This window comes from Sphaeramia orbicularis, chromosome 7, assembly GCF_902148855.1.
Source record: "Sphaeramia orbicularis chromosome 7, fSphaOr1.1, whole genome shotgun sequence".
Classification (NCBI taxonomy): domain Eukaryota; kingdom Metazoa; phylum Chordata; class Actinopteri; order Kurtiformes; family Apogonidae; genus Sphaeramia; species Sphaeramia orbicularis.
This window is the reverse complement of record NC_043963.1, coordinates 12,722,757-12,750,722: the sequence shown is the minus strand read 5'-3', so window position 1 is coordinate 12,750,722 and position 27,966 is coordinate 12,722,757. Positions and strand designations below refer to the sequence as shown.

The following is a 27,966-nucleotide window of genomic DNA, read 5'->3' as shown; positions in this document are numbered from 1 at the left end:
ATCTTTGGTGAAAAATAATGCCAGCGAGTCAAGACAAACAGGTTGGGATGCATATATGTCACTAAGCTTATGGTAAAAATTGTGGTTGTAAGTAATGTCTAATAATATATTTTGATCAACTTTTTTCTACAGCTAGAGACCGTCCTTGATCAGGCAATAGCAAGCTGGGATGTCCAAGAACTGGATGTTTTCCTGCAGAGAGAGATTAGTGAAAGTACTGATGTAAAATGCTCTCAGCAGTTTCTCACCAAACTGAACAAATTTATCAGCAGGGTAAGATTTAACTCAGCATACTTAGCAAAACCCCATGATAATAGCTTATTTTTCTTTTGTAAGTACTTTATTACTATATTATTATATTTATGTAGAGCTTGGATCAGAATGATGCAAGATCAGCCAGTTTGGGTCTAAGTATCCTGGAGAAGTTTGGGAAAAACCTGAAACTTCCTGGAGGTGAAGGGCTACCTGGATTAATAGCTCAAGGTTTGATAAAAAAGATAAGTATTTAAGCCCTCATACATAATGACATGCAGTGTGTGATTATCGTATGCATTAATGTAAATGTACTTAGTTGATGACAGAAAGTGTTTTTGTGCACATGGTGCAGTGGTTTGAGAAATGCAGGCAGCTGTGGATCAAGTCTGGCACCCAGAGGAATGAAACCTTGCTCAATTTGTCTGAGGGCTTTTTTGATGCTTTAATGGTCAGTGTGTATATAACATCAAAACACATCTCATTATAAATTGTTGTACAACCTGTCTTATTGTTGGTAATATTGGTGTGTGTGTCTTTCACAGGTAGTTCATGAAGGGTGCAGTGAAGGTACATATTTTTCATTTCTGTGTAGATTTGCATTTTTTCATTAGCATTGACAAAATTACATTTAACGTTAGTACTAACTAGTAGTAACGTTAGTATACTCATATATCTTCCATATTAAAAATCTTAAGGATGCTCTATTGCAAATAACAATTTAATGTCAGATTATGACATGATCCCGCAAGACCAATTTGCTGTCAAATCAGACAATCTTGGCCATGTTTTGTGGTGATTGTGAAGCTTATGAATTAAGAGACTTTAGAAACATATTCTTTGTCCCTTTTCAACATGTCTTCCACAGGAACATATGAGGTTACAGAATCCTTCCTTTATCGTGCTGGTCATCTTGCAGTTGACCCCAGAATCTACATCTTGATTCAGAAGGAGGTTTGAAATTGTTTTATTAATTATGTTTTTTTGTAGCACTACAACTCACAGTCAAGTATTTGGTAATATATAAACATGTTAATGATGTGTTCATAGGCAATTCGCAAATTCAACATAATTTTGGACAAAATCCCAGCAAAACTTAAGAAAGACAGAAAAATCCTAACATCACAAGAGGCCTCAGATGTAATGTATGTAACACTTAAATTTTTCAAAGTCAATTCAAATATTACTTTTTAGAACCTTACACTAATGCATTCTACATTGTATCCTACAGGGTTAGGATTGCTAATCACATCCTGGATGGTGGTGGTAAGTTAACAGAGATTTTTAGTCATCCATGCCATGGTATATCTAAAGTGCTTAACAGTAAGCAAATGAAAATACTTTTGTCCCAATTTTACAGCTATAGAAACCCGTGTAACACTGATCTCATATTTTCCTGAGTTGTTTTGAGAGTTGTTTGTTAGATAAACAAATCTGTCATTACCTCTCTAATTGCCAACAATATGTTTTCAAACCTAACCAAAGGCTGTTTTCCAGCAAGAGAACATGTTCAGTCTGGCTGCTACAACTCCTGCTTACTACTAGGCACTTTGGATATGGTGGTTTATTTGGAGTCCTAACCACATGTACAGAAAGCATTGCTCAAGACATTGTGTTTGTGTTCAGATTATGACTTGCAGACAGCCCTGATGGAAGCATTGTGCAGAATGGCCAATTCTGAGCAGAGAAAACAGCTTGCAGATCGCTGGTTCTCCATGGAGCATGTGACCAGAGCCTTTATCAAGATCAGGGATTCTGATTTTGAGACGGTAATGCCAAGTGTATTATTTTAAAATAACAAAATAAACAAGCAAAACAAAAATAGTAATAATAATAAGAACTAGACATGCACACAATTCCTGAAGGAAATGTAATCTGTATGCTTGCCTCTTACCGAAGTTGTGAACTTGTGTCCAGGTGCAATGTAAAAGTAAGAAATATTACCAAAGAAGGACTGTTTTTAAATAAAGTACTGCATATATTTGGATGAAAGTTAAGTTGTTCTACATTGGATTTGTGTGTATAAGTTATTTATTACAAAAAATGTTTGCTGTAACTGTCTAACGTCACAACAGGAAAGTGAAAAAATAAGGATCAGCTGAATTGTTGGTAGTGTTTTTCAAAACCTAAATTTACAAATCATGTAAGATTAACAGCAGAATTTGTAATTTGCATGAACAGTTTTGAAAAGGTTAATATAATGTGTTACATTTTTCACACACACACACACAAAACACAACTCACAGGCGGAAGTCGCAAATTGGACAAGCAACAAAACAAACTTGCACAAAAACCATGAAAAGGGGTAAAACCAATAAAGGGCCCTTTTAGGGGGAGACTTAGAATACTGAGACTGAAAATACAATTTGTAGTCACCCACTGAGTCTATCACAATGATAGATAAAACAAAAAGATGGGCCTTAAACAATATTTAACCTCCTAAGACCCAGGAAATGTCAGCAAAGTACAAGCTTTTTTTTTTTTTTTTATTAAATTAGTGCCTATATTGGAAACATCATGATGCAACAGTTTTTTCAGATGCAGTTTTTAAAATTTTTATGGAATGTTCTTTGGGGTGGACAGTTTTCTTTTCTTTTTTTATTTTGTATAAAGTTGTGAAACTCTTCTCCACAAATGTGGACAGAAAACCCATAGCTTGGTCTTAGGAGGTTAAAATGGGAGTCAGTGGTCAGGATGGGGGTTGGGGAAAACTGGGGTGGGAGGGATAATTTCTTTTTAAAGACTTCAACTGACCAATTACAGCCAGGTGAGGAGAAACATGACAGGTGCACCTGATAACCACTAACAACCTGTGGACAATCTTCAGCTACGAAAGAAAACAACTGTGGTATCTGTTTCTGGAACAAATGACACTGAAAAGATGAAGGGAATTCACTGAATCTATATATATATATATATAACAGGGTTGTACAAAATTCAGAATTGAATTGAGAATGACCCCTAAATTCCAGTTCTCGAATTTCAATTGAGATTGCAAACAGGACGCGGAATTTCAGTTCATATTCAAATTGCAGGAAGTAGAATTGGAATTCTATGAAATTCAAAGAATTTCATGGTACATAATTAAGGTGTATTGAACAATTAAGCTTTACAGTATATATTACATATGATCACAACATGAATTTCATACAGATATTATTGTATGGACTTTATGTATACAATACTTTATTATAGTAAGTAGGCCTTTTTTTTTATTTTTAACCACAAATTAACATTAAAAACATACTCTATGAAACAGATCATTAAAATTGTAATAACTTCCTCTGCACCTGTTGAGAGGATATTTAGTGTTGCAGGCAAGATGTTCAAACCAGACTGACAAAACATATGAGGAACTATTGACTATTAGTTGCTACAGCGTTACCCTGTAAAGTACTTAAATGAATGATAATTGCATTTACCATCACTGGCTGACACACTGTGTACCTGCACTCTCATTGGCTGACGTTCTGTGTTTTATGTTTCAGTAAACATGAAAAAGCTAAATAAATGTTGGGAACAATTGGTTTTTATCATCATAAAGTTACCCATTTAATTTTGAGTAGCATTAAAAATGTTTTAAATCTAACCTGCCTTAAACTGTAGGACTTTATAATGCCAATGTACAGTATTTTTTTCATGTATTACATCAGCTCGGTTATGTCAAATTTAATCTAAATGTATGTTATTTCAGGATTGTCGGAAGTTTCTGAACTTGGTGAATGGGATCAGAGGAGATAAAAGAAGGTAAGGAACACCATAGTACATTGATTACTGAGGTGTAGTGTGAGGGACCACCTACAATGTGTTATAATGTCTCTTAATGTCCTAATTCCGTTTCTCTATTTCTTTTTGGATGCCTTTTTAAGATAAACATTTATTTGCCGCAATACCACTAATGATGAGATTTGTACGACCCTGTTTTCCTTCTCAGAGTGTATTCATACCCATCTTTGGAGGTTTTTCTGGGCAAATATGAGGTCAGTTTGAAGAGGTTTTTTTAGTTGATTTGTTCAGTTTTGCATAGACATCATTACCTCAGTGCATTAGTCTGAGAGTACATTCAAGGAATGCAGTGAACTCAGTGTGAATCTTGTTTACTTTCAAAGTGGATTTTCCCTATGCATAGTGCATTTTGTTTTTCTTAGTAGCTAATATACTGTGTTTTGAAAGGGTTGTGATTATGTTGTCAGCTGCTGATGCCTGCAGATGAGAAGCTGGAAGAATTCTGGATCGACTTCAACTTTGGCAGCAACAGCATATCTTTTTACTTCTCTTTGGCTGATGAAGAGGCTCCGGTACCTCAAGAAAAAATCAATGGAAAAAAAATACTCTGCAGAGTTACATCCTCTCTTTTTGTAGAGTTCTGAGTTTTGCTTTGTTTGCAGGAAAGCCAGTGGGAAACGATATGCATAAATGAGAATGAAGTCCAAAGCTACACTGTTACTGGTAATCAAAGCTCAATCTCTTAATTATCCTTTAGCTGCTGATTTCAGCAGAAAATACAGTTACATTTGTGATATTTTATAAATAATCTGTTTCCTGTGGTTGTTTAACCACTGCCATTTTGATCCTTAACTGCATAATCAAAGCTCAATCTCTTAATTATCCTTTAGCTGCTGATTTCAGCAGAAAATACAGTTACATTTTTGATATTTTATAAATAATCTGTTTCCTGTGGTTGTTTAACCACTGCCATTTTGATCCTTAACTGCATAGATGGGTGTTTTTAAAGGCCTTATCCCATTTTGGTTATGCATGGTACTTATCATCTCTGTTTTCTTCATATATGCATAACATTAATTCAGAGGAGAACAAGAGGAAAGTCTTGACATTAAATTTGTCAGAGGACGTAGTTGTGGGCACAGTTGCAGGATCCACTCTTGTCATCCACTTCAGCTCCAGTCTGGATATCCTCAGTGTTGTTCATAGTGTGTATGGAGTCACCAAAAACAAGGTAAGCAAACAAGAACACTGCTTGTATGTTCTGTTATAACTGGTGCATAGGTAATCTAAATTATACAAGAACTTGGCATATTAGGTATAGAAATATTCGCTTTGGAGAATTGGATTAATTTTGTCAGTCATTAATCAAATCATTGATTTTCCAAGCTTATGAAACACACACTTGCTCTGGTTGCATAATAGGAAACCACCAGATTTTTGCTTTGGTGCCAGATCTGGCATGTGTTCATCCACATTTATCTTGTTGCATCAGCTAAAGGGAAATGTTGTGTTCTTGATTTGATGGAAAATTTGCAATGATACATAACCGTCCTTTTCAGGGATTTGTTGGAAAGACTGGAATATCTGTTGTGAAGAATGCAGTCAAAGTTATAGTGGAAGACAACAGCTGCCAGGTAAATAGTGGTCTATTGAGAGAATGCTGTGATGTGATTAGTGTGGTTATTACAAATGCCAAAATGTACATGGTAACATTAATATGGTATTATTTACTTAAGTTTTTGGACATTTTAAAGGTGTAAAAACCAGCACTGATTATTGGTTCTGTATCTCTGCAGGTTGTTCCTGAGAGTCAGTTGTCTCTTGGTGAAAGTGAGAAAAATGCTGCCCCTCACTGTTTGCCTGCCCCACCTGCACATGCTCAGGTGAAAGAATTTTTATTAAAAACATTTTTGACATATTGTAAGTTAATTAGTTATTGATCCTGAGGGAAATTCAACCATCCAGCAGTAGTACACACAATAAATACACAAAGCACAATAAATACAAATGCAAATATATAAGATAGAAAAATACCCGCTTACTCCTAAGACTATACACAAAGCACTAATAAAAACTTCAAGTTCAGATACTGCTGAAATAAAATAAAATATGAGGCCCCTTGAAAAGAAAGGACAATCTGTGTTATTGTTATTCTGTCCCGTTTTTTGACTGTTGTGTAGTCTTATGGTGAAGTAGACAAAAGAGTTTGAAAGTCTGTTTGTGTGGCTCTGTAGGGACAGAGGCCCATCACTGAACACACTCCTCTGCTTTGTGAAAGGGGTTCTTGTCCTATGATAACACTGACGATAAGAATCAAAATCACAGCTTGGCAGAATACGATAAACCCAGATCAAAATTAACATGCACACTTTTATTGAGCAGAAGGATGTGTAAACAAAGTTAATTTGAAACTCACCAACAACAAAAAAGTGGAGTGAGAGGAGTTCAGAAAGCTGATAGTTAATGTCTGTGTACAAGGTTTCCTTGAGAGTAAAAATTGAAAGGCTTCCACACAAAAGTCCCTACTGAGCCCCAAATAGAATAATTTTCAAACTTAAGATGTGCCAAAACACTTTCCAGCCATACAGTATAATGATGGTTTAACAGATTTCCAGTGAGTTAACGATAACCATTCTTCCAATAAGAGGTGGTGGGTTTGGGTTTTATATCAAACAAATGTAATATTAGCACTGAGGTGTAATTTAAATTTAATCATCACATAGACTTGTCCAGGGTCTGTTATAGTTTACTGACCTATAAACATGAGCTGCTGGGCTGTGTGATATGACCACAGTCTCATGTCCCTGTGTAGGCTTTTTCATATCCAGATCATGATGAATATTGCAGTGTAACACTTTCTCAAAGAATAATTTTTCTAAAATGACCACATTTAATTTTAAAGGAATATCATATTGTTGATAAAAACAAGGTACTCATATTCTGTTATGTTTGTCCTGTGTTAAAACCTTTTCTTTTTTACATTTCAAGGAAGCATGTAATATCGAAAATTAATTTATAAAATATAAAAACGCAAACAGAATCGATAGAAACTGTCTTAACTCATTGACATGATACTTAAAAAGTGGGTAAAAGACCTTAGAGGTTGAGTCTGGTGTCTGGATACAGGTCTGCAGAATAACAGTTTGATTCGTAACAAAGAAATAAAAAATATAAAAAAAAGAAAGAAGAGTTTTTTGTTCTGTCTCCATATACATCACCATATTGCACAAACCTTATTTACTGTATATTGGGTTTTTTAAAGTTAAAAGTCTGAAATTACCTCTAATTGCATTCAAGGCCAGTGGGGGGCGTTGTTTGTCCAAGCTTTGCTAATCAGCCATTTCCCTATTGACAAGTCATTGCATTATTTTATGGGGCCATCTGAGTATTTCACTAAAAAAGAAAATTTTAATGTTGCAGTAAATACATAATCTGTTTTCTACTTTTTGTTCAGATAAAGACTCCTGTTTCATCGAGGATGTCGGTGTCCTCCAACTATATCAGCAGCAGCAGAGGAGGGAGTGTGCATGGCTCTAGTTCTGTCTGTGTTTTTCTGCCTCCAAGTAGGTGACGTTAATGTGACAATAATACTGTCAAACCAATTACATTATATACTAGTATGCATTTTGCATTAAAATACACTTAAAATCAATTAACTGTCAAATATTAGATGAACCATAACTATTATTATGAATGTTTCTTAAGAAGGTATGTGATTGTTTTGTGCTTCCTTTTTTCATTTATGACTAACGCAATAGTTTTTTTTTTTATCCTTTCTTTCTTTCTTTCTTTCTTTCTTTCTTTCTTTGATCATAAAACAATAAAACCTATGAATATGTTTAGGACTAATATGTAATTGTTATTATTTTTCTGTTGGTTACTTCAGGCAAAGATAAAGGAAAGCCCTCTTTGGAGATGGTTGGTTCTACAAAAAAGCATGAGGAATATTGCTTTGGAGAGTTAAGAACAACTTCTAAGACAAGCAGTCATTGCACAACACCCAGCAGTACAGTGACAAAGAGCATGACAGTGCAGGTAGATATCAGCTCTTCCTTGAAATAAAACAGTGTAAAATTCAAAACAAATAGTCCCTGAACAGCAACTAAGTAATTCTGTATGTGCATTTTACTATAGAGCGCAGCTTCCAAAAATGTCACGAAGACGGAGGCTGTCAAACACCAAAAGGTTTAATACTTAAACATCATTACCATGGGCTAATAAATGTTGTTTTTACTTGTAACCTCTGTCTTAAATGTATCATATTCTGTTTTTAAATGGTTTAGGATATGGTTTATAATGTCACTTCTGATTCTTATTTAATCTTTGAAACCACCTTTCTCTTATAGTTAATGCAGTTTTATTCTGGGGTATTGATATTATTACTATTATTGACATTGTATTTCCGCAAACTCTATTGGCTGTTTTTGCTTCTTTCCTTCCATAGAACAAACCTTTGGCAAAAGTAGTAGATATGGTTGTAACTGGACGAGGTGATGAACAGGAGTCTCTTGGTACTGACTTCCTTAACTGATGTTGATTTTAATCTTGCCGAGAAGTACAGATGTGGATGTGACTGTAAAACCCATTTAAATCTGCCATTGATTATCTTTTTACCTGCAGAAGAAACTTTTGTGCCTGATACTCAACCTAAAACTGGCAGAAACATGTAAGAACTGAAATACATCAACACTGTTTGAAAATGTCCTTTTTCTGTGTGTATAGACACCACTGATCAACATACTTATGTCTTCAGATCCTCACATTGGAAGAAATGTTCTGTTTCTGAAATGCTAATGATGCCCACACAGAAAATCAGCACTCTGCCAGTGTCTCCGTTATCTGGTAAGCCAAGAAGTTAATTAGATTGTGCTCCTAAAGCTAAATGCACATCACAGGACATGAACAGAAATAAGAGTGGAGGGATAGTCAGCGGTGTGCCATATGTAGTTTTTTTTTTTTTTTTTGTACTATATATATATTGACTTTTAACTTTTTTTTAACATACAAATACATCAGACATGCACGCGTGCACACACACACACACACAACTTGCACCATAATAAATTAAGATGTTCCTCCATAACAGTGGTAGCAGAAATACCACCAATAATAAAGTTATAGTTAAAGAAATCATAATAGTGATAAAATAATAGTATTGATTATCATCATCCTCAAAAATTAAATAGACTACATGTTTCCATCAGTTATGATGTTCATATATGATTCCCAGAGTTTGTAAAAATCCTTCCTTTTGCCCTTTGTGATATATTTAGTCTTTCCAGTTCAATACAACTACAAAGTTCCTTTATCCACATTGTTAATGTGGAGCATCCGTCGTCTTCCAACAGAGCGCAATGGCTCTCCTGGCCTGAACAAGTCTACAGACTAACAATACAGAATGTTTCGTTGTACATAGAAATTCTTTTGAGTATATTCCAAGAACATACAATTTGGCATTGAAGGGGACAGTGGTATTAAATGTCTCTGACAAACATTTTACGATGTTCCTCCAGAATTTTTTGATCTTTTGACATTCCCACATGTAATGAAACATTTGCTCGTGTCTTCTAAACATTTGGAGCAAACATCTGGAATATAAGGAGACATACGATGAAGCTGAATAGGAATGATATATGTTCTCATTAACCACTTATGTTGAAGTAGTCTAGCTCTTGTATTTATTGTCTGTTTTTGTGCTTTCAAACAAGCATGCTGTATTCAGCATTTTTACAGTTATGTAGGACATAATGTTTTGGATCAGACGCCCTCTTTGCCTTTTATTAACACTCTATGGTAGACTTAGCAGCTTTGCTTTCTGTACCACTGTCTGGTGCTGCTGAATGGGATTAATAATTGAGTTTCTAATTACAGTACAAAATTGAAGTTTAATGCATATTGCTAATAATATTTTTTTCAGTTTCTTTCATTATTATTTGTATGAAAAACAAATCAACTGATTCCTGAAAACACACAAATTCATGATAAATGTATGTCATTAAACTGTCTTTATTTTATGAAGAGTCCTGTTCAAGTTTGGCCCAACAGCAGGCATGCCCTCCCTCAGCACGGCAGCCATCAGTTCCAGCCTCAGGCCCAATCAACCAAAAGCAGTTTCATGCAGAAGTCACCCAGTCCCTGCAGGGGTTACTAACTGAGAAGAACCAAGCACCAGGGCCTCAAGAGTTTGTGCGACAGAAGACAAAAATATCTGACACCAGCCTGGACTTTAAAGGTAGGAGCTCTGCAGATCAGAGTGGTTCTGAATTGTGTGCTCCCAAACAGCACAAGTCCCAGAGAAATCACCTGAACAGACAAAAGAAAAAAGGGAAGACATTAGGAGAGGCAGATGCTGTTCAGATGAAAACTTCGGTCAAGGCCACCCTAACCGGTGGCCTGCAGATGGTAACACCCACCCGCCCCATTGAAGCTAACAAGGCCCTCTCAAGCAAGGAGAAGGTACAGGTTCTGTTAGCTTTAATCAGCTTCTTGTATGTATTGATTTTGCCAGTATTGTAGTAGAATCTGTAATGTGATTCATAGACTTTCTACTTTGTCCACTCAGAGAGATGCACAGGTTGCAGGTAGCATGGTCAGGGTCATCTCGAGCCACTATGAGGTTAACGCTCAATGCACAACACAGGTTAACGCAGATAAAATTCCCCAGTCCTGGATTTGTCCAGTTATTAACAGGTATATTTAATTTTCTTATATTGTGGTGGAGTGAGCTATACTTCACTCAGTGGTGTAGGAAACTGTCATTTCCAGCAGAACTGTATAATTTCTGATTGTCTTGTGTAACAGGCCCATCTTTAATATGAACTGGTTGCCAGCTTATAGAGTAAGTAACGATTATTCGACTCATTTCGGGATAAATGTACTTTTCTCCTGCTTGGTTTTGTAAAGAAGTTTTTTATTTGCTTTAGGGAAAAGTATCTGGAGGTAAAGACTTACTAAAATCCCATAGCAAAACCACAACCAAATCATCAAGGCAGAGGTAGCTTAACATAGCAGAAGAAAATGATGTACTTATGGATATTTGACTGGATTTTAACGTTTGCTTTTTTTTATGTATTTTTGTCCGGTGTGCAGTAAGGATATTTTTGCATTCAGCACAGAAGAATCACAGCATATTGGGGTAAATATTACTCTTGTTAGTTATTTCAAAGCTTTGAATATTGTAAATGTCACAATAGGACTGAGTTAGTAATACATTTATTTTTTTGATTTGTAGGAAAAGGACAAAACTTTCAATACTACATCTGCTACATGTAAAAGGTATGTCTGAAAACAGCTTCTGGACTCAATTATAGCTTTGTGGAGAGTTTTATTTGTATTTTTAAAAATGGACTCAGTCGAATTTATTTTTATTTACATTGCACAAATCCTAATGAAAAATAATATCAAGGCACTTAACATAGTACAATCAAGACTGTAAAATATAGAATAGACATGTAGTGGTGACAGAAACACAGGCATCAGTTGTCATAGATGAGTCCATTGACTGATCCTTCTATTAGACCATTCCTGTCTTCCACCAGTGTTATTTCAGTGTCAGGATGCACTTTAAATCCTGACTGAAACTCAGCTTGTTGCTGGGCAGATGATGATGTAGCTCAATTACAAAAGCTTTTTGAAGGATTTGAAAGGCAGCACAGATTGGACATTGTTCTGCAGTTACCTAGAGCACAAGGATAGAGACTTTTTTTTTTTAACTGTATCTTTATGTGGAATGAACAGATAAATTCACCAGCAGATCGACATTGGTAAAAAAGAGACACATGTCATTCCAGTTTTTGTCAAGTCCAGGAGATGCACTTCACCAGCCCATAAGGCAAACGAGTCCCAAAAATAAAAAGCCTTGAATCGTGGAGCAAACTTCGTTCGTCCTTGTAGTGACCATTCTCCTTCAATATCTTAAATTTAACAGCAATTGCACTCAGGCAACCACAATGGATATATATTATCCTCCAAAGGATGATCTGGTTTGCCCAGAATAAACATAGCCAGATGGGGCTCATATACTCATTTAAAGGATAGAGACTTTTAATTACAGGGAGTAGAAAAGCCTGTAGTATGGAGCCTGTTTTTATATATATTATTGAGTCGATAACTAACGATACATTTAATGGTTTGCTTATATTTTCAGCAGTGCCATCGATGACTCCTCATCACTCATCAGTACAACCAAGAAAAAACAGCAACCTGTGGCAAAAGTATACTTTCTCTTTCATTTATTTCAGCTTGTTAATTGTAACAGAGGTAGGAGACACTGTGTGCTGTAGAAAACAAAAAGATAAATACATTTTATATACTGTTGTTCATAAAGTTGGAATAATTTTGTTTTTCAGACACATTCCTCTGTTTATTCCTATTTGTTTCCGTAATCACCTTTAACCAGGTGCAATGATTACATACTGAGTCCCTGTTACACATTATCTATCAAGAATAAATCACATTGTCACAATCATTTCTTGAGAAGAGGTAGTATTTTATTCAAACTTTATGGGCAACAGTGTATATTCATCTGCAGTGCTATATTAAATTAAAAAACCTTCAGTATACCAGAGCAGCTAAATATCAGCCCCTGACATCAGTGAATATCATCTTATCGGCTCATGCCACTGTTCAGCTGATATATCGGTGCTTCCCTTGACATTTACACCAGTATCTTCATTTTGGTAACAAATTTGCAAAAGTAATTGATTGCTTGGTAGCAATCTTGGGAAAATATTGTTCTGATGAGCACTGCAATAGATATACTGCATTTCTCTATACTTATCTTCTAATTTGTGTTTTGCAGGAGAAGCAATATGTGAAGAAGCATCTCTTCAGTGACACAGACACAGATCAGGCCGTGACTGAAATCAGCTGGTTGAGGGAGTCGAGCAGAAAACCCAAACCCAGAGTTACCAAGTACCCCAGGCAGGCACCAGCCAAGCCTAAAGCTGTGTCACCACACACATCATGTAAGGTTTAAGTCACACACCAATGCTACGTACTGGAATAAATGTGTTCGACTGAATGTCTGGCAGAGGATTGTCTTAAATAACATGTGATTTTCTATGCAGGGGATTCTTCCAATTTACCACCACCCTCTCCAAAACCAGTAAACCGGAATAACAAAACCAGTAAGGTAAGATAGAAGTAATGTTTCTGCAGGTCTGTAAGTGCACTACCACAGGCAGCCACAGTGTGTCATCATTGTCTCACCAGTTGAAGGCCCCTGTGAAGTATGGAGGAAAGCAGTCAGCGAAGAGCGTAAAGCCAGCAGCAACAACTAACAAAAAACCAGCAGCAGCAGCAGCAGGCAGGAGGCCCCAGAGAGCCGCAGCTAATACCATCAAGAATTACAAAGAGCCAGAAACTGATGGCAGCAACTCAGAGTCAGAACAGCATCCTCCCAAGGCAATAAACCGCTGTTTTCCTGATGCCATCTTTATTTTTTTTAACCATCGTTTTTTTTATTACATTGTTCTTAAAAATAATGGAAACAATAATGACAATGAACTATATAGAACTGTGCATTATAGTAAAGAGAGAAAAAAAGGGAAGGAAGGAAAAAAATCTTTAATTTTAAGAAGCATCTTTTCACTAATTTAAAATCCTGCTAGCAAAAAATACAAACATTACTTTAACATTCCAAATTCCAAAGAAATCATAAAAATGAGCTCTTTGCTTTATCTTGATGTTTAGCAATACTAAACACATATTTTTGAGCTGTAAATTGAATCATATGACTGCTTGGTGATGAAATGCATCAATACTGGTGGTAATACACAGAAGAATCTAGAAATATATGCAAACCTGCATTTTATAGGTGAAAACTCCACATGTTCCTGAGCCTTTCCTTGATGATGATGCAGAGTCAACCATTAGGGATCACTCTACATCATGAAACTTGTATTAAAAAAAAAAAAAGGTGAACGCTTAATCTAAGATATATGTTTGACCCACCTGTTCTTCACTAGGAGTCTGATCAACCTAATTAATTTTCTGACAGGACCAGAGCTATTGTATTTCTTTATTTAAAACCGCATGACTCCTACAGGGTTTGTTAGTTTGTATCATAAAACCATTGCCTTGGATCTGAAATAAAGAATTAAAACACTATAGTGCCACAACAGTAATAGCTGCAGAATTTATATTTTGTCAGAATTACTAGTTTCAAGAGCACTTCTGGGCTTTAGGTCCTTGTGGAGGAAAACAGCACAAATATTCTAAATATAGCTTACACTCAAATGGATATTGATTTTTATAGGATGGGGTTTCCTTAGGTGATAAAAACCAGCAGAAAAACTCAAATGAACCATTTCAGAGCCTTGTACTGTTCTGTGTATGGATATCCTTGAACTACCCCTGTGATACTTTCATACCCGGCTATTCAAACACTAATGACCCTCATTTCAGTCTCTCTGACTTCTGTTAGTAATTTTTGAAGCCATGTGGTAGGTTGAGTTTAACCCAGAACAGGAGGATGCTTTATTCTGCTAATGTAGACTACAATAACCTAAAATTGTACTTATTAGTCCCTTATTATCCCATTTTGTTTCATTGATCAGCAGGAAGGAACTGAGAAAATACATGGTGCTGCTCAAGAAAGAAAAAAAATTGCAAGCAAACAACCAAGAAAGAACAATTCAACACCAGAGAGTAACCACCATCACTTCATGCAAGAACTGGGGTCTAAACAGGCAAACGTTTCAAAGGTAGGCCACTGATTGTACTATATGTGTGTTTGTTTGCATTATTTATGTGCTTTCTATCGACAACACTTCACAAAACATAAAAGAGAAATCTCACATCCCATAGTTGACAGATCTGTACTTTTTTGCCATAAAGCTTGTTGAGTGTCCTTGCTGTCGTCATTGTGGGTCTGGATGGGTTTCATGTTTGTTATTTGTAACAAGAGAAACATATTATTTTCCTGCAGCTGAAGCCTGAGAATGTTCTTCAAGAAACAACCCAAAAAATCCAAAAACCCACAAAGAAAAATGTCACCCCTGCCCAGGAGCAGACAAATGCATTGAAGGATTCCTGGGCTGCTTGCCAAGCCTCTTCCTCTTCATCCCCTCCTTTCATCGAGAAGATGAGATGTAAGACCCTGTGGAAAGCCACACATCAGCTTCCCAGTTAGATAACAGTCATCATTCATATACACTGGGTCTGCCTGCCTCACTCAAATATATTACATCGTGCTGCAAGATAGTGTTTGACCACCCCACAGCTTGGTGTAGTACAGAGGCATATGTTTAATATGAGGGTTATCAGTTTAGTTTCAGCCAGTGTGAGTCTAAAAGTATTTCATTTATTTTAAGGAATTGACTAGCTTACGTTTTTCACGTATTAGGAGAAAAGCCTAGATTTATAGAAGCTGATAAAAACAGGCAGCAAAAAGAAATCACAACATTAAATATGATTTACCAAACATGGGAGACACTCCCCCAGTGGTTCCCAACCTTTTTTGGCTTGTGACCCCATTTTAACACCAAAAATTTCTGGCGACCCCAGACATTCAAAATTTGCTTTTGATCATGTAATAGTTTGCTATAATATGTTGCAAATAAACATTAATTTTAGACAACATTTAGTCCATATAATGTATATTATCTTGGATGGAGGCAGAAAAGCCAGGTGTAGACTACTGTACAAAGTGAAAATTTGATTTTCCTTGGTCAGGATATGTACAGTCAGTCCAGCTTGTATTTACAAGGCTGCAAATTAATACTGAACAAACAATAACTCAAACTATGAATTATGAAAGAGCTGCAGCATCTGAAACCATCCACAATGAACATTTGGAAGATAAACAGTACCACAGTGCTTCAGTTTCAGCTTCAGAGTTTGTCATGTCTTTTATGGATCGTGATTGTCTCTCTCAACTCATCACATATTTTTTATTAGTAAGTTTTTATTTTTATCAATTACTAGAAATTTCAGGTGACCCTACGATTTACAACAATTTACAACCCTCAACCCCAAGACTGAAAAACACTGCAGTACCTCTAGTGGTCCAATAAATCCCCCGGCCCATTGGTGTAAATGCTTTAAGTTCATATCTCTATAATCCAATACATGGTCAACTTTGGTAAAAGTACAGAGCTCTTTATTCTAAACACTCTAATGATCATTTTCAGGAAGTAAAAAAAAAATGTAGAAATACTACTATAGCCCCTTTAATTTTAGGTCAAATTATCTCACTGCGTGTCTAGTCTAGTGACCCATTTTGGTTTTATAATGACCCAAAATAGAATTTAAATTTGTCAAACCTGAAATGAAGGCTCTTGACTGTCTGCTCCTCATTTATTATACATTCTGTGTAATCTCATTAACCTAAAAAAAATGTAAAACTCCCTGCATACATGATTATAACACTGTACGACTTCATGTAGAAAGTTTTAACATTGTTACATAAATGACCCTATTGCTCTGTAACCTCTTAACAGTAAATTGAGATGTAGAAAAGCATGTATATATTGACCTTCCACTCTCTGTTCAACATCTGAGACCAGCTGTTTGAACATCTGTGCTTATTTTCAATCCTCACAGCTGCTGAGAGGTCAGCCCCAACCTTGGATTTGACCTGCTCACCTCTTCTCACCCCGCGGGGATCCCCACTCCCCGCCTCCCCCAACTCTGTCTGCCTGGACACCCCCTCTCCAGTCCTGCTGCTACCCAAACCTTGCTCTGCAGTCGGCAGTACAGGAGGTTTCAGACCAGCCTCTCTCTACAGTTCAGAGAAGAAGCAAAGCATGTCCAAGACTCGGTCCATCCAATCTGTCCCCTCTCTCCCTTCACTGATGGGTAAAGGTTACCACCGTGAACCTTGTGCACCTTCAAGGCCCAGTACAGCAGAGGTAAAGCAATATGTTTCTGAAACTTTACTAGTTTGTGAACACAATTAGACTGGGTTTTGGAGACTTACGCAGCATTTACTGCACAATCTCCCTCATCCCTTTCAATATATTCTTAGAGCAGTGTCCCCTAGAATATGTCAGAGTTGTTTTTACGACAGCAGCATTTGCAGCATGTCAAAGATTTACCATTTATCAGAGTCTTCATTAATTAAAAATGTGAAATGAGTCTTCTATGGGTAATTTCATCTCAAGAACAGGACAGCACATTTTATGTAAACTCAGGAATGAAATTGTTTATATAAAATGCCACATGGAAAGACCCTCTTCTTATTTCATTCTGAACAATATACTCAACTATTAAATAGTACTTACTTCTACTTTATCATTGTGTCCTTTTACTTAGAACCTTTGCATGACAGACTATAGATAATAAAATAGAAAGCACTTGTCATCTGTTGCTCCAGACTAAATGTATGTGCCTTAAGTGCGACTCTGTCCCTTCTTTCAGACATGATTTTTGTGTAGATTGGTCAAAGGGGTTTGTGGTCTGTAAGGCTTAATTTTTCACAGCGTCAGATGGTTTATACCCAAATCATGTCCATGTATTGTACAGTTTATGAAGAAGCCACTCCATGAGCCCTCCTCCTGTTTAGAATGATCCACACTGAATCACATCCACTCTTCTCTATATTTGCTCGTGTGGCCTTTCTGCAAATTGTTCTGCCTGTATCTTTGCCACGTGGAAGAATGCAAAACATCTTCAAAATGATGAATATTTACAATGAAGAGTGTAATTTGTTACATAATAAATTAAACATGGAACATAAACTGTATGTAATACATCTTCATATCCTTCAGCTCTACTTTCAGAGACCACCAGGAACTTCCTCAGTTTTAACATCTGTAAGTTACTGGTTCACTTTTCCACCAAATGGAATTCATTGACGTCACTTGACAATCATGTGAGATGAACTTCACATGAATGAAGGTGTGAATTATTAAATGGAAACCCTTCATAGTCTGTAACATAGAACTAAAGGAAGTAGGTCTGTGACCTGAGCATTACTGGTTGAAATTCCTACACCACCTGACAAAATGTGGGAAAAGAGGTAACGCTGGACTCTGACCACAAACACTGTTGAGGTTGAAAGATTCTCAAACTTCTTAACTCTCAGGTGGTTAAATGTGTTATTAGTAACGTTAAATTAACTTAATGATGTTAGAGTGTACTGACCCATTATTATTAATCATTAAGTGCACCCATGTGTAAGTTGAACTTTCCTGGATTAATCTTTATGCAGATGATGTTAAAATTATACATTATGAACTGAAAGTTTATTGTAAGTAGAATGAGTGAAATGGCCTACTTAACATGAGGAAGAGCACATAATTACTCTACAATGGTTCATCTTCGCCTCTTAATGCACTGCTTAATGCACTGTCAATTATTTTACAATAACTAACACGTGTCATACCATGATGGTTACATAACTACTCATGTGGTGGCATTATTTCACCCAGTCCATCATTTTTTCTGTCTATTTTCATGACTTTTCATTTGTTTCTTTGATTCCAGATGAGCCCAGTCCTAAATCACCCATCCTCCTCAGCCTCTCACTCTCCTTTGTCTCTGCCCACTCGTCCCCTGTTGACATCCACTCTCCTCGATCAGGTCAAACCTCAAAGCCCTCCTCAGTCACCAATTCCAGAGGATGACATCAGCTGTGGCTCTGATTACGGCTTCAGTGAAGTGTCACCTGTTTCTCAGGTTTCGCTGAATCATTCGTCCATTAAGTCATCAGTGGTCATGAGTCAAGTTAAGAACAACAGCACTGCTGTGGTTAAGTCTGAGGTAGGGATAGATTTAGAGATACTTCTTATATCTTTATTTATAGAATAGAATAGCCTTTTATTGTCATAGTTTTTTCAGTGAAATTACAAGTGCTACTCCAGTCAGGGCAATAATATGAATAAAAAACCAATATGTCAGAAAATAAGAATATTATTTTTTTTAAATTACAGTCAGAGAAGTCTGTTATAATGTGGATATCTGTCAGTCAAATTAAAAAAAATAAGGGTGGTTTTCAAAATACAGGCTGGGGGATAAATGAAGGTGGGTTAATTTTAGTTGCCCATCATGCATTGCACATGTCAGTTTATTATAACTGTTCTGCTACTAAAATTTGATACATCCTGTCTATTCTGCTGTTTGAGGAAATATGGTAAATAGGATAGGATAGGATCAAGATTCAAAGTGAAGGGCGACTGTGCAGCCAAATAAGAGGCTGTTGAGATGTGTAATGTAATGCAGCCAAAAACCATGTTTCAGCTCATCACATGACTGATATATTACTGTCTGTATTGACAGAAAACGCCTCATTCAGACCAAGACCCTAAGTCTGCAGAGACACATGTGTCGGGTAAAGACCTCTTTATGATCAACACATAAACCCTTGGGAGTCCAAGTAGCTACAGCTACAACTCCCAAAGCTCGTTCCTCACCTGAATTGACACCTTATATATGTTTAGAGACACTTGAGTTATATATTACGTCTGACGTGGGCTTTTTGTGACAGGGCCCAGTCGGAAGCGACACATCTCATACTCCTCGTCTAGCAATTCTGAGGAAAATGAACAGAAACAGAGGAAGAAAAGTAAGATGAGAGAACGGCGTCATCCTCGGATGAAACCAAGGACATTGTTCAAGTCTCGTAAGTGTAACTGCCAACATTGGTTTTAAATATTTAATCTCACAGGGGGATAACATCTGTCCAAAAATGAGTATGCACTCCAAAACACTTTGATTACCAAGGGTGATGAAAATCTGGACTATATTTCTTTAACCCAACAAAACTTTGGATGCATTTTCTATGTGATACTTGAACAGCGTAGCTCACAAAAACCAAATTCATGACTAGCACGTTGACCTACGTTGGGTTCTAGATCTTGGATTTCATCATTGTCAATACTGAGGGTGGGATGCAAAAAGGTTGGGTGTTCTTAAAATCCACATCCTGACCCTGAGGGGCAACATCCCGGTACCCCAACACAGATATTTGTTGTGTAACTATTCATATATGTTGTACTGCATTTGTCCAGCAGTCACCACAAAAGCATTCACGTGGTTCTGGGCTTAGACACATGATTGTAAGGCTACTGTATTCCAAAATTATTAATATCTCCCAAAATATTGGTCCTATTAATTTGCCATTTTTGTTAGTCTCTTCCTTGAGGAAAAATACAAAAGTATACCAAACTGTAGCAGTCAGCTCTTTTCAGATTTTGTGTGATGCCTGAGACACACACACAAATACACACACAAACCACTTCCCTTTTATAATATAGATAACACAATACACAATTAACACATCACTACAGAACTTTAATACATATTAGGTACTAAAAGATTAATTCCATTTGAAATAACATATATTTACTCACTGTCACAGCAACAAGGCATCATGATCAGGCCAAGAGCTGGAGAGAGCAAAGTAGTTTAGAAGAAGAAATAAGCAGGCAGAGCAGGCTTAAGGATACTGTTTTCAAAGTTACCAAGAATAGATGATCAAAGGACAATCGCAATATCAAGAATCAGACCGTAATAGACAAAGCTTGACACACAGGTAGCATTTAAGGAGTTTATGTTAGCCGCTGCAAATGGCAAGAAAAAGACGTTGCCTCGTGAATAGCATTGATGCAATGTATATAAATAGAAAATAAAACTGAATGATCCGTTTATCTGTTCTTGATTTTCAGGAAATAGAATTGTTATTGGGCATTAAACTATTGGTAATTCATAAATTACAGGACTGGAATTGTTGTCACTATTGTTTTTGTTGATTTCTCTGTTGTCGTCAGTCGCTGAAGATTCTACTGACGGCGCAGTAATGCGTCAGGTGATTTCTTCCACCTATACTGTGAGGGACCCTGAGGCTGGAGATGTAGAAGTGGACATGGATGAGGATTTGGAGCTCCCACAAACCACTGCAAAGCCAAGTGACATGTGTCGTCAGTTCAGCACTCAGCTCAAGAGGAAGTTCCAGGTTTAACAATAGGCATCATATTCATTCCTTTAACCTCCTAAGACCCAGCTATGGGTTTTCTGTCCACATTTGTGGACAACAGTTTCACAACTTTATACAAAAAAAGGAAAAGAAAACTGTCCACCACAAAGGACATTCCATAAAAATTTTAAAAACTGCATCTGAAAAAACCGTTGCATCATGATGTTTCCAATATAGGCACTTATTTAATAAAAAACAAAAAAGCTTGTCCTTTGCTGACATTTCCTGGGTGTCAGGAGGTTAAGTCTTGAATATTATTCACCGGTGGCCATACTCATCAACTGTTTCAAATGTTTTGTATCCAGAATCGTTATAAGATGGTAGAGGTTTACAACAAACAGTCTTTGAAGAGCATCCAGCAACATGTCGCTGCAATTGACACAGAAGTTACCAAATACAGGTGGGTTAGTAATGATACAAATATAATTATTGCCAATCTCCCAATCTGACAACCTTTTTGAAAGTAGATTATTTAGTCTGTCTATGTAGTTTTCCACCATAGAAATGTGATTTAATTCTAACTCTAATGACAGGTTTCCTAGATATTAATGCTGATAATTGAAATGTATGTAAAAGAATTAATTAATCTACAATTTAGGCCTTAGTTGGTGTTAACTCTCAAAGTAATGTCAGTTTTATCTATGATTCACAGACTGCTTGATGCATCAGTGTTAAGCAGATCAGGATATTAAAACCAACAAACATGTTTTATGCTATAATAAACATGAATATAAGGTCTAAAGTTTGAAGTCATGTTTTCTTACATTGTGGTTATTGTGAATTTGCTCTTAAATTTAATCATAAAGTGACAGAAAAAAAAGTCAAATTTAAATGTAATCGGGACAAACTTTGTTAAACTACTGCAACTATTAATACGCTGCTCAGTTTACTCTGTTACACAAATATTTGTATATTTTCTGGCCTTTAGCTTTATCCTTTAGTAGTCTAAGAAATCTGACTCATTTTTTTTTTCCTGTTTTGATTTGAAGTGACTGGTTTATTTTCTCTCCTCTGTACAGGACTCAGCAGCTTGAACAGGTGCAGAAGGTCCTTTTGGAGGAGATCCACAAACTGGAGCAGGCTGACTCTGTTCTGAAAAACATGGAGACAGACCTCAACGTAGGTTACTCTGAGTCAAACTGTCTTTGTGTCTCGCTGCCTTACTCATCCCCGCACACGTGTTGTGAAACATTTTTGGGCATCATCAGCTATTTGATTATTCTGACCATACAATCATCAGACAGTTGAGTCAGTTTCTAAAAATGCTATTTTTTTAATGTTGATTTGACCAGTGTTTAATCAATGTTCTTTTGCAGATATGCTGGAAAAAGCAGGCCATGGCTTTCCATTCTTACCAACAGCAGGAAAAAAGGAGGTGAAAGTTAGATCTCTGTGTGTGTGTTTGACTGTGCTGGAATGACTGCGCTCGTTTGTTGCTTTTTTCTTGCCATGTTCTGATCAATGCCGTTCCCACAGGCATAAACTCAAATACCCTCTTAAAGGATGAATAACACACTTGTTTACTCTGCTGAACATGAATTAAAACGCTTCAATGGAAAATATGTTTTTCCTCAGGCTTGTCATCAAAGGCTGGTTATGCACCCGCTAGCAGATTCTGTTTTTTGGAGGGACGTGGCCAGTATTTATTCATACAACTAAGTGTATATTAGAGATATTTAGCTAACTGTCCTGTACCAATATCCATCAAAGTCACCGCTGCCCTAAATACAGTGAGGAATCCTATTGGTATTACCAAAGTTCATACGGTACGCGGAAAAAATTATTAGACCATCCCTTGTTTTCTTCAATTTCTTGTTCATTTTAATGCCTGGTACATTGGTTTGGACAAATATAAGGATAACAGCAAAAATAGCTCACAACAGTTTAACTTCAGAGCTGATATTTAGACATTTTCCATGTTTTCTTGATAATAACCAAAATCATTTAACGTAAGTAGCTATGGCATTATACTGTCAAAAACAGTGCTTTTAGGCATTCCATGTTTTCTTTTCTGTCGGTTTTAGTCACATGATACACACAGGAGTTTGTACTTGATTGCATAACCATTGTTTTTGATGATTTTGATGGTCTAATAATTTTTTCAACGACTGTAGTTGAAGTACAGAAGCAGGTTATCTAGTTGGCCTGTTACTTAATACAGAGTTCCTGCAGGGTCTTAAAACGCCTTGAAAGTCTTGAATTTACAAATCTGCATTTAATACCTTAAAAAGTCTTAATAAACGGAGAGCCAAGGCCAAGTTGCAGGAATTCCAGAGAGACTACGGCGGCGCTGACTAATCATGACCAGAAAACTTTAAAGGTTTTGATTCATTGATCTTTCTACAGTAAACGTGCATGTGGGAGTTCAGGTATTTTCTTACTATTGTAGCACATTGTTGGACTTTTAGGATGGACTCGTTTATTTTTTTAGGCACATTAGCCGTCCTTTTTGGGCCCTCTCACCCTGAGAGACTTTACCCTCGACCCACTGACAGGGTCATAGTTCTGGAGCATCAGTCTCCCTTTTGTTTGGACGTCAGATCATTACAGTTCAGTTTTGTTTCTGTTATTGTTCTTTCTGTGTTTTTTGGGGTCACTTTGTCGTTTGTAGGAAAGCTGTATACACCAAACAAATGTATAATGTGAAAATAACTTCTTTGAATGTAAATGATTTAGGTAATTTAGTCAAAAGAAAGAGAGTCCTAGCAAAAAAAAAAGTCTTAATAAGGTATTAAATTTGATATGGTAGGTCTTAAGTTATGCTGCCTTAAACTTGTTCACTGTACTGTGCTTAAATGTGTCTGTGAAATGTCCAAGCTGCAAAGAAAGTAACGTTAGGCTACTCAGTTCCTCCTATTCCAACCTGACAATTTATACTGACTTTAGGACTCAATTATCGCTACCTTTGCAGCCCCTGCAGCCTTCAGTATGTTTGTAATATTCAATTTCTGCTCATGTGCATAAATATGTTTTCATTATTCTAGGAGTCACAAAATTTGCCAGTATGGCTGTGAAATAGGCTGCGAAATGAGCATGAAATTCTGTTCTAAATAGTTTTAAATAGGTCTTAAAACAGGCGATTTTAGCAGCCAGCAAGAAGGTGGTTAAACCCAGCTCCACCAACAATAGATGATTGGTACGAGATCATCTTGCAAATATTCAAAATGGAAAAATTGACTCAGAATCCAGAGGGATACAGTTCATCATATTTGAGACAAATGGATCAAGTTCATATCCTCTAGCCACCCAGAATTTGTATCACTCTAAAAATGTCCTCCTTTTCTTTATAATCTCCCTGTATTTATTCTTCGTTTTATGTTTTTCTGCATAAACGTGTAATGTTAAAGAACCCAGAGGTATTGTGATGCTATGATTGTTTTTAAGCGAGAAATACCGTAACTGTAAGCACCCAGTTCAAATGTTAGTTTAGTTTTTTGTTTTTTTACACTTATGTATGTATAAAATAAGAAATACGAAAAGGGCTCTAATAGATAATATCTGTATGAATGGTAATATTGAAGCTTTTTTGTCCCCTTTTTCAATAAAAACAAAATGAAAAAAAAAAAAAAAAAAAAAAAAAAAAAAAATATATATATATATATATATATATATATATATATATATATATATATATATACACATATACATATAGGTCTTAAAAAATCTTAAATGTAACTTGTAGAAACCTTTAAGAACCCTGATTCTATCAAATGAGAAATCTATACTTAGTGTAAAAGGTTCTTCTACAATGGACTCAGTAGTTGTTTCCTCTGCTTTTATTTGGCTGTTTTAACCTCTGTGTTCCTAATCCCACTATAATTTACAGAAATTATGAAATTAGACAGTTGACGAGTTGTCTCTGACAGTGCTTTACAACATATTCCCATCAAAAACCAGAGACCCAGAAGTCTTTCATCCCTGTTCTACCGTACAGATTTTAATCATTTATTACAACTTGACAGTATTTAAACTGTGGCTTCTCTTAGACCATTCTGTCAAACAGTACAACACTATGACTCATTATACTGTCTGTTGTCTTTCTGGCGAAGTCTTCCATCACAGTCTGCTCTTTGTTGTTTTGTCAGCTTGTTGTGTAATTCCGTCTTTGTTCAATTTCTGACTTATTGCCTGGTTATATAAATGTCTGAACCATGTAATTCATTTTTCTTGCTCCAGATTTAAAGTATTCTTAGAGTTTACGGTGGTTCTGTACTTAGTCACAGTGTTAAATGTAAGTTGTGTGTAATTGGTAGTATTATTAGTTTTATACAGTATTGGACAACATTTAAAGGGAAGCAGACAAGGCTATAATGTTTCTCAGTTTTTCCATTGTTCACAGTTGTCTATTTGCAGTTTTCCTTTACCCAAAAGTTTGTGTTCTCGCAGTTTGTTCACCTTCATTGCTTGGCTGCATTACTCTTTGTTTTTTCACCCCCAGAAATGAGACGCTCCGAAAAACCCTTCAGAATAATGTGTGTCACAGCGTGGAGTATGAGGAGAAAATATTCGTATCCCAGGTCAGAACCTTAATTTTAATCTTCACAGTTAATATGTATTATGTTCATCTATGGGTTTATTTAAGTGTTGGACTTCTACATGTAGACCAGGGCTGTCAAACTCATTTTAGTTCAGGGGTCACATCCTTCAAATATGATCTTAAGTGGGTCGGACCAGTAAAATAATAACATAGTAACCTATAAATAATGTCAACTCCAAACATGCTTTAGAGTGAAAGAAGTAAAATAACACTATGAAAACGTTAACATTTGAAAACTATCCTTTATAAAATGTGAATAATATGAACAAACATGAAAAAAACTGAAATTTAAGTGCGATTTTAACAACATTATGCCTCAGTTTATCATTTATGTACAGATCACAGTGGATCTACAAATACACAAAACATTTAGGAACAGACAGAATATTGTTCAAATTGCACTTCTCTTAAGGCATTTCAGGTTGTTTATATTGAAGGTTATTCACTGTTCTGTGAAAGGATAGTTTATATGCAAACATTTTCATAATGTCATTTTAGTTTTTTGGTGCCACTTGGTGCCCTTGAACTAAAATGATATCTTTCTTAAAGCTATACCGTATGATGTGGCATTTTTACACTTTTCTTTTGTCATCTTAAAATGCTCCTAATAAGCGTGTGTTAAACTAAAATGTAAAAGAAATCCACCAGATATTGAAACTCAAAAATGTTTAATTCTCGTATAGTTCTGATAAAAGTCTGACCAATCATTTTATTCGGTCCGAATAAAATAATTGGCCGAACCTGGCTGAGCCTCCAGTCAATCATCCATTACGGCCGTCCAGCATCCGATCCATTATCGCCATCTCCACATCCTATACGGATACCTCTGAATCTGACGCATCACTCGCGCTGCTTCTCCTGTCACTGACCACAGCCTTTCTAGGATGTGTATGGATAGAACTCAAATGCTCATGTGGAAGGGAAAAAACGGATTTATTAACAGAAACAACAACTAAGGAGAACAAACAGGAGTCCGATGAATGAAGGATGGAGATAAAAGTCCGGAAGTCGGATGTACTGGACTAAACAGGTCTGCATAAAGCTCTGCTTTTATGACCGTGGGACTCAGACAGGTACATGTACATAGTGTCACACAATGTAGGATTATGTAGGATGATAAATGTATGGACTATGAAACCTCAAATGTCCACGGAAAAATTCGCGGAGGCCACGCGTTCACCGTGCGCGCGCCCGTCGCCTGGGCATCTCATCTCCATGGTGCAGTGAAGACACTGACCCAGTACTGCACAGACCAGACCCTTAAATACAGGGTCTACTGATGGAACAGGGGCCGCGGGCCGCAGGTGGATGATGCATCTGATTACTGAGGGAGGGGTCCGCGGACACACCGAAGTGGACCGGACCTGCCCCTCCGCTTCCTCCGCGCGCATCAGGTCAGAGGAGGCGAGCATCAGAGCTCAGGCAAGGGGAAGTGGGCGGGGCTTTGGAGGGAGGCGGGTTGTTCATGTTCAAACTTTTACTAAGTGCTGTGAGAAATGCCACATCGGTAGGTATAGCTTTAATATCTTAAGTGTAATTTTTACATTTCACAAATTCATACCGCGGGCCTAATTGGACCTTTTGGCGGGCCAGTTTAGGCCTGCGGGCCGTATGTTTGACACCCATGATGTAGATGAATGAATGAAGCATTCAGTTGAGCTTGGCCTGCGTCTGATTCACCTCTGTCTGTCATCTGTCATTCTGACTCTCCTGTCACTTTTCTGCTGAGTAGCCTTGAAATGTTTTTTTTTTTTTTTTTTTGCTTATCTTTCGCTCTCATATGTCAACATGTCTCCTGCTCGTCCTGACTGTCACATTGTGCGTTACCATTGCTGAAACCTGCTGCCCTGCCTGCTGTTTACAGATGTGTCTGATAAGAAAAGACATGAAGTCAGTTCAGGACAGACTCCTCGCTGAGATGGTGAGTCGACACGACACAGGTGTCTCTTTGAGCATAACTAGACAAGCTTTTTTTTCCTCCTCTTTTCATTTCTTGTTTGAAGTGTCTTCCACTTTGTAAGTAAACAATGCTTCGTTTGAAGCACGCACATAATGTACCCTTGGAAAATGTAGTGAGTCAGGTGATAATGTTTTAACACAGCTTTCTGTATTTTTTTTTACCTTTTTAGCAAGAGGGAGAGATCCAGAGTGTGAAGAGAGGCCTGCACGCCTTGTTTTTTCCTGATGGAGCTGGTTTTTGAGCTGAACATTTCCACCCAGTTATCACCCCTCTGTAAGGAAGGTTACGTATTGCATTACACAACTGAAGCACACCAAGTATTGGAATGAACCATTCATTTGTCCATGTTGTGCTTTTATTATTTTTTAGAATGTGTTCTGCTTATTCTCACACTGCTGTTTGTTATATGAGCAGTGTTAAGTTATTCTGATATTACTGATGCTAGTGTTAACTTAATCTCATATTACCGATAATATTCAGTTTGACTGTTCTAATTTTATGTGATCATTTTTTTGTGTCTTTAATTGTTATAGCAGCTCTATGTGATTTTAATCCAAGTTTGCAGTTTCATTT

The 27,966-nt window shown here is 36.7% G+C and overlaps 1 protein-coding gene across 1 annotated transcript; it reads left to right on the top strand.

Annotated features, from left to right (window-relative positions):
• Positions 1–17: 17 nt before the first annotated feature.
• Positions 18–27,940, top strand: sycp2 (synaptonemal complex protein 2). Its single transcript, XM_030138097.1, has 45 exons — positions 18–41; positions 133–273; positions 369–497; positions 599–707; positions 802–822; positions 1,121–1,206; positions 1,303–1,397; positions 1,484–1,518; positions 1,879–2,021; positions 3,947–3,999; positions 4,187–4,232; positions 4,446–4,550; positions 4,641–4,701; positions 5,061–5,209; positions 5,538–5,612; positions 5,775–5,861; positions 7,433–7,541; positions 7,865–8,013; positions 8,113–8,163; positions 8,423–8,489; positions 8,599–8,644; positions 8,732–8,820; positions 9,998–10,434; positions 10,541–10,668; positions 10,780–10,816; positions 10,902–10,972; positions 11,068–11,113; positions 11,210–11,253; positions 12,125–12,191; positions 12,779–12,944; positions 13,047–13,111; positions 13,198–13,383; positions 14,538–14,684; positions 14,909–15,071; positions 16,525–16,832; positions 18,409–18,684; positions 19,201–19,252; positions 19,409–19,543; positions 20,691–20,875; positions 21,202–21,296; positions 21,916–22,015; positions 22,213–22,271; positions 25,335–25,413; positions 27,298–27,354; positions 27,563–27,940. Exons 1-45 carry the CDS (start codon positions 18–20, stop codon positions 27,632–27,634), a joined length of 4,845 nt encoding a protein of 1,614 aa, XP_029993957.1. The 3' UTR covers positions 27,635–27,940.
• Positions 27,941–27,966: the final 26 nt, after the last annotated feature.